General features: G+C 46.8%; 2 protein-coding genes across 2 annotated transcripts in view; both read left to right on the top strand.

Moving 5' to 3' along the window:
- CCBE1 (collagen and calcium binding EGF domains 1) overlaps window positions 1-4,770 on the top strand; it is a 102,170-nt gene extending 97,400 nt beyond the window's left edge. The window contains exon 11 of the mRNA XM_074856613.1: window positions 732-4,770. Within this exon, the coding sequence (XP_074712714.1) occupies window positions 732-965 (234 nt within the window). The 3' untranslated portion in view covers window positions 966-4,770. The remainder of the gene's footprint in view (window positions 1-731) is intronic.
- A 947-nt stretch (window positions 4,771-5,717) lies between these two features.
- MRPL17 (mitochondrial ribosomal protein L17) lies at window positions 5,718-6,763 on the top strand. Its single transcript, XM_074855497.1, has 3 exons — window positions 5,718-5,957; window positions 6,063-6,131; window positions 6,211-6,763. The coding sequence occupies exons 1-3, from the start codon at window positions 5,784-5,786 to the stop codon at window positions 6,481-6,483; spliced, it is 516 nt and encodes a 171-aa protein (XP_074711598.1). The 5' UTR covers window positions 5,718-5,783; the 3' UTR covers window positions 6,484-6,763.
- Window positions 6,764-7,241: the final 478 nt, after the last annotated feature.

A 7,241-nucleotide genomic window follows, 5' to 3' on the forward strand; every position in this document is an offset into this window, starting at 1 on the left:
TCTCTGGGATTTGGGAAGCTATAGGCTTTGAGCGAGTCATCAGGAGAAGGATGAGTATTTACAATCTGTTTTCAGGTGAAATTGTTTAAAGATTTGTTTCTTACGGTGTTTTCTCATTGGTGGAATGGATTTTTAAGAGTGTGACCACCAGGGTGTCCTCGGTATTAAACAGTGTACTTTACTATGTGAAATCAGCTAAAAAGAAATTATTTTCTAAAATTAGGTAAAACCACATGGATACTCTCTGCATTGTAATTATCAATATATTTAGTAAGTGATGGACAGCAGCAAGGTTACCGTATTGAAGAGATACCTTCCAAATACCAACATTCTTGAGAAAATTTTTAAAATAAATAATAATTACTGATTTGTTAGTCATTCTAAGAATGTAATTTCTACCAGTTTAATAAGAAGGCACACAGGGAACCAAGATTTATCTCCTCTGTTCCCATGAGATGTCAAGATACTCTTAGGAGGCAGATATAGCAAAGGAATTGTTAAGTAACAAAAGGGCTGAGCACCTTGTAAATGTAGGCTCTGCAAAAACATTTGCCTTCTTTTGAAAATTGTTTCCTGAGCAAGTTGATTCAAAACCAGACTGTTAACTTCTGGCAATTGATATGAAGCAGTATTTTACTGAGTTACCCCTGAAAGAGTAATTATATCAACCTGTTTGAAAACTGGAGGAGCGAAAGTGGATTATTATTAATGACTGTGCCTTGTGACTGCAGGGCCCACCAGGTTCATTTGATTTCCTATTGCTGATGATGGCAGACATCAGAAATGACATTGCTGAGCTGCAAGAGAGAGTGTTTGGCCACAGGACTCATTCATCAACAGAGGAGTTTCCATTACCTCAGGAATTTACAAACTATCATGACACAGTAGATTTTGGATCTGGAGAAGACTACAAACCACGGACAGCACCCAGAGACTCCAGGATACAGAAGGCAGCTCATCCTTAGCTACACCTACTGAAAAATAGAGCCCCTTTACAGTTCTTCAATATAAAAATGCACTGACAATGTAAAATATATATATATAATTTCCCAGTTTTCTCTTTGCTTTTACCCAACCATGCTGCCTGTACTGTAGCTTTCCTGGTTCATGGTAGCCTCCTTGCAGTAACTCCATACCATCAAGCCTGCACTGTGCGTTGTACCTAGACTATCAAGAAAACCTTCTTAATATATAATACAATTAAGGCATGCTCTAGCTAACAGCACAGACCACAGCATTTCATCTGCCTACCTTGCATTCTATGTCCAAACGACCCAGTACCCAAATTTTGCCAGGGGTAGAGTGGTAGCTGAACATCATCCCTGAATGACATCAATAATGCAAACCTTAATCCACAGTTTATACATATAAATGTATTATACCACTGAACTCAAGTCTCCAGCTCCTGTCCCCAGGCTTAGGAGAACATGAAAAGTGGATCCCTGTTTCATAGCAGAGGTCATCTGTAAGTGAAATGTCTTCATCTATTATGCCCCACCGTGGCAGGAAAAGGCAAAAAACATATGGTGAAGCTGTGATACAAGGGAGCTGCTTCTTGATCTGGAAATTATTTGGCTTTGTGTGGCTAGAGTATCGTTCAGAGACAGTTGAAAAGATGTGTTTGTCCTAAACTAACACTACTTTTCCCTTACCGTTCTCCCACTGTTCAGTGTGAAGGCCAGTTCCCTTCCTCGACAGATTCATGCTGGATACATTACTCAAAGATGAGCAAGAGAAAAGGGGATATATAAAACAGGAAAACCAAGCATAAGTGAATCAAGTAGGCTTACTGGCGAGCACAAAATCAATCCCAGCCTTGCAGAATGAGTTGGATTCTGACTTCCTGCAGGTTCATGTCTTCCTTGGTGAAATGCTGAAGTCCAAGTGAAATCAAGACCAGTGAGAGGCCTCATGTTTGCAAAGAGCTCCCATCTGTTTTGTTCCTCTGCTGCATGAGAGCAACCTAAATGGCATTCACGGAACTGGAACACAGAGCTGCAGTGTGTTTGACTGGGTATACAAGGAGTATCAGCAGGTGCACGAGTGCACACGACAAAACACTTCAACCAGTACGAGGATGGCTAAGGTGAGGTACTGTACATGGGATCCTGTATTTGTGAAGAGGGATGAAAGGGAGTGCCCTTCTTTTACACTGGAAAATTGGATGCACAAGTTAGACCATACCTCATGGATGATGTGTATTACCATTTGTTTTGGATTACCACAGCTGCTGAGGACTTTGCCATGCTTAGAAGATAAAGGAGTATATTAAGCACAAAACTTCAATGTTGTATTTGTGTAGCTGCTACTTCTACAGTATGTTTAGTGCTGGGTCATGTCCCTGTTACAAATGCAAAGAAAAACTTCTTATTCTGCCATGTTTATCAGGGCTTGCATGTTCTAATAGAATAAATACAGGTAAAAATATAAGCAGGCCCTTTTCAGATAACCCATAAAGGTTTGGATTCCCTTCCATATTCTCTGGGCCAAAAGATAGTTGGTGTAATCCCTACACCACCAGTACAGGTCATGTTGTACAAACAGCTGGCTGTCTAGACCTTTCATATCTTTTGTGTATTATCTTAAGAGGATGTGTTCATTCCTGTAACTGTTTCCCAATTCCTCGCTATCACTATGCCACAAGCAAGGGCATTAGCTCTAAGAACCTTAACGTTCTGTATTCCTTTTCATGTTATACGTATATCAATATTTACAAAGCAATGACTACACCACTGGGATAGCTTGGAAAAAATTATAGCACTCTCACCCTGTGGTCTTTGGGCTTCTCTTCTGGAAGGAGCTCTGCCAGCAGCTGCAGATCCAAGTAGTCTTGAGAACCAGGTAGTAAGGAAATCAGTGAGGCTTGGGAAAGGAACTTGTGGCCAAAAGAGTGATGGTCTTATACACAGCAGGCTGAAAGAAACCTCTAAGACAGAATGAACTGGGGCATTTATGTCTTATTTTCTTAATTTCAAGCAGACAACTAGGTATAAATAACACATTCGTGAATATGCAATTTTAAGTAAATTTGTTAAATGTCAAATGTTATATTTGTAACTCTTGCCAATTATGTAACTCTTGCATATGTTTACCACACACCCCATCACCTGCTGGATCAGGTTGATTCCCACTAGAGAAGTAGTAGCTGCAGGGTTTTTTGACCATTGGATAGTGAATAATGAGTTAGATGAATCACTTCCGACATACCAACTAAATTCTATTGCCCCCTGCCCACAAGAAGATGTGTTCTAAAAAAGGCACTTATTTTAGTTCTAAGCTCTGCTTTTGCAAATATAGACAAATACCAAATGAAAAGTTCTTACAGTTTGACCATCAAATTCAGGGGCGGGTGACAATTGCCCAGCTGTGCATAAGTATCCAAAGAAGGGAAATTCTGAGACTGGACCAGAAAAATAAAATACATGCTTCACTGTAAGTACAGAAAGCTGTCCTACAGACTCATGAACATAAAATATGGCATGTGTTTACATGCCTTTCTGAATGGAAACCTCAATAACTTCCCTTTCTGGAGTCTGCACCATTGGTTTTCACAGCCTAGAGCTGGGTTTCCAACTGACATGCCTCCTCCATAAAAAAAGACGGTGAAGGAAAGTGCTTCTTGGTCCTTGTGCTTCACCCTCCTCTTTCCAGACTCCCTGCCCCAAAGCTGTTGGCTGCAAGCAGCAAGGAGGGGATACTACAGTAAAGATAAGTCCACTTGACAGGAATTCTTCCAGCAGGGAGAGCCCCTCTGAGCACAGCTGGCTGGGAAGGTTCAGCTTTCTGTCTGCATCCAGCTAAGATATTTGCATAGACTTTTCTCATTTTATTTCTGATTAATTGTATAATAACTTTCATAACACACTGTATCAGAAACATTTCATTAAGATTTGGGGATAAACACATAAAGACACTCGGATAGAAAAGTGACATTTTCTTCAACATACCCAAAGTTTTATAAAGCCACAGAAGAAGCATCATTTCCAATCTTAAGCTTCATTACTGGATAGCCAGGGAAGTCATTACCTTGTAAATTATTTATTACTCTGTGGCTCCAAAAATAACAAACTCCCCCAAGAACCCAAATTAAGAATGTAGAAACATCTACATTCGTGCCTAGTTTCATTACCAGGCTCATGCACATGACAACTTTGTTTCATAGAAATACTATGTATAATTTTATTAGAAAGAATTATTATTTTGATGTTAAGACATCAAGTTATAAGCAGAAGGATAATAAAGAGTTTGTTATTTTATTAATATTAGAAATATATTTAATGGAAACATTTGCAAGAGTGTGTAGTGATGGGAAAATGCTGATTGTTAATGGGTTTAACAAGATCGTAAAGCTTGGAAAAAGTTTTCTTTCAACACTGTGCCAAGTACATACAGGATTATAGTCTTACTTGTGAAGCTGGAATACTGACACAGGAGAATTCCTGTATAGTCAGGCTAAGCCAGGAAAAGAAGAGGAAAATTGACTGTAAATGGAATTAAGGTAATGCCTGGAGTTATTGTTGGCATCAGCTTGAATAACCTTCTTCCTAGAAGTATTTCAGAGTTAATACGCTAAACCCCAGAGGAGCAAAAAGGTTGGGGGTGAAGTCCAAGCATTTGTTCGTTTCACATTAAAATCCGTATGTCTGTACCTATTACACATTCCAATAGCTATACTGTTCACTTTATTTATATATGAAATACTAAAATGTGTATAAAATTATTGTGATTTTATGATGTATTCATAATAACAAAGATATTTTTTCTTACACAGTTGGTAGCTGCTTTTGTTACACATTCTTTCTCTGAAATTACAGAAATGTTGGCTGGAAGAAACAAGTAGAAGGAAACCTTTTAGCATTTTTCTTGGGAGCTGAACCGTAGGCACTGCCAGGACTATGGGGGTGTGAGGTCTTGCAGAACAGGGTGGGTTTCTGTCTGTGGAAATAAGGCGTGCACCCACCTCCACTATGAGGACGGCTGCTCCTGCGCCCCGTGAGGGCTACATGAGGCTGGATCCACCAGCCTTACCCCATGCTGCTGGCGCATGCAGCTTCTACACTGCCTCAGGATGCGGTACGGGGGCCCACAGGTCTTCTGGCATCCCACCACCGGTACTGGGGAACAAGGGAGAGTAAGAGAAGGGCTCTAGCAGGCCCCGGCAGGCTGAGCCCCTCCCCACAGCCGCAGGGGGATCCTGTGAGGGCGCTGTCCCACCCCCCCTAGCTGCGGTGAGGGGCAGCAGGGAGGCCGGCTGTTCTCCTTCCTCCCTTCAGAGCCCACCCTGCGCCGCCACGGCCTCAACCCAGAGGCGCCCCGATGCCGCAGAGACATCAGCAGGGCTGTTACACCGCCCAGCTGGCTGCGGCGGGAGATGACGGCCGACACGGCGGGGCATGGAACTGCAGCTCCCGGCATGCCGCGCGGCCCGTCCTCGCCCAGAGGGGGCGCGCTCCGGTGCGCCTGCGCACTGCAACGTCACCGACGTGAGACGAACAGCCCCCTCCCCCCCCGACCGCTTCCCGGGAGACCGGGGCCCCGCCCGGATTCCCAGCCCCGCTCAGACCTCTCGGTACGCGGCTCCGGGCTTCATGTCCCGCCGAGCCCAACGGCGGCCCTCTGACCCGCTCTATGCCGCCGTTGCAAGTCGTGCCGGCGGGTAGGGGCGAACTACAATTCCCGGCGTGCTGCGCGGCGCGCGGGGGCTGCCGGGAAGTGCCTCCCAAGGTGCCCCGCGGCGGCGGCGGCGGCGGCGGCAGCTGGGAAGAGGGCGAGAGGGAGGCAAGATGCGGTTGTCGGTGGTGGCCGCTATTTCTCATGGGCGCATGTACCGGCCGTTAGGGTTGGGCCCGCGCTCGCGCCTCGACCTGCTGCGTAACCTAGTGACGGCGCTGGTGCGGCATGAGCGCATCGAGGCGCCCTGGGCGCGGGCCGACGAGATGCGGGGCTACGCCGAGCGGGTGAGCGGCCGGGCCTGACCGGGCCTGACCGGGCGGGGGGACGGAGGGAGGGGGGCGAGGGGCGGCGGAGGCACCCTAACGGCTCTGCCTCCTTCCTCCCCGCAGCTCATTGAGTACGCCAAGCTGGGGGACACCAACGAGCGCGCCATGCGCATGGCGAATTTCTGGCTGACGGTAAGTAAGTACTGCCCCCGCCAAATCCCTCCTTGCCCGCCACAACCGTGGTGCTGGAGCTGAGCGTGCCGCCCCGCAGGAGAAGGACCTCATCCACAAGCTGTTCAAGGTACTGGCACCCCGGTTCCAGCCCCACCCCGGCAGCTACACCCGCCTGCTGCAGATACCCAACCGGGATAGCCTTGACCGCGCCAAGATGGCAGTCATCGAGCTCAAGGGGAACCCCTACCCGCCGCTCATCCGCCCACAGCGCAACACCGAGAAGACACTGCTCAACCAGCTCCTGAAGGGCTACCGGGAGGACATGCAGCGAGCGGCAACCCCAGAGGCCCCCAAAGGCACCCTCGTGTAGGCATCCCCCACTGCCCTGAGGGAGGCCCCATGCACGCACAGAGATGGGTCTTGGCGTGAGCTGCCCGTGCGCCAGCCAGCTTGTTGCTGTGCTGGAGCACAGGACTGGAAGGTGTCACAGGAAGTCTGAAGGTTGATTACTAAGCTTGAGTTGCCATGATGGGAGGCATAAGCTCAAGGTTTACTTGCTTCTTCCTGTGGTTTGAAGCAAAAGAAAGAAATCAAGCTGAGAGCCCTAATGGTTAATAGTCTCTGTGTAAATAAACTGTTCAGAAAATGTGTTCACTTCTATTTGGATTATATTCCTGTGCACACAGAATCATGGAATGTTTTGGGTTGGAAGGGACCTTAAAGGTCATCCAGTTCCAACCCCTCTGCCACAGGCAGAGACACCTTCCACTAGACCAGGTTGCCCAAAGGCCCGTCCAACCTGGCCTTGAACCCTTACAGGGAGGGGGCAGCCACAGCTTCTCTGGGCAACCTGTGCCAGTGTCTCACCACCCTCACAGTGAATAATTTTTTCCTTATATCTAATCTAAATCTACCCTCTTTCAGTTTAAAACCATTACCCCTCGTCCTATCCCTACACTCCCTGATATAGAGTCCCTCCCCATCTTTCCTGTAGGCCCCTTCAAGCACTGGAAGGCCGCTATAAGGTCTCTGGGTAGGGAAGGTGCTCCAGCCCCCTGATCATTTTCGTGGCCTCCTCTGGACCTGCTCAAGCACATCCATGTCTTTCTTACACTGAGACCCCCAGAG

This window comes from Strix uralensis, chromosome Z, assembly GCF_047716275.1.
Source record: "Strix uralensis isolate ZFMK-TIS-50842 chromosome Z, bStrUra1, whole genome shotgun sequence".
NCBI classification, from domain to species: domain Eukaryota; kingdom Metazoa; phylum Chordata; class Aves; order Strigiformes; family Strigidae; genus Strix; species Strix uralensis.

Excerpts from the sequence above, each read along its gene's own strand:
- MRPL17 (XM_074855497.1), top strand. The coding sequence starts at position 5,784 with ATGCGGTTGTCGGTGGTGGCCGCTATTTCTCATGGGCGCATGTACCGG. Across the intron at positions 5,958-6,062 it reads TGCGGGGCTACGCCGAGCGG|CTCATTGAGTACGCCAAGCT; the intron begins GTGAGCGGCCGG and ends TCCTCCCCGCAG. Across the intron at positions 6,132-6,210 it reads TGGCGAATTTCTGGCTGACG|GAGAAGGACCTCATCCACAA; the intron begins GTAAGTAAGTAC and ends GCCGCCCCGCAG.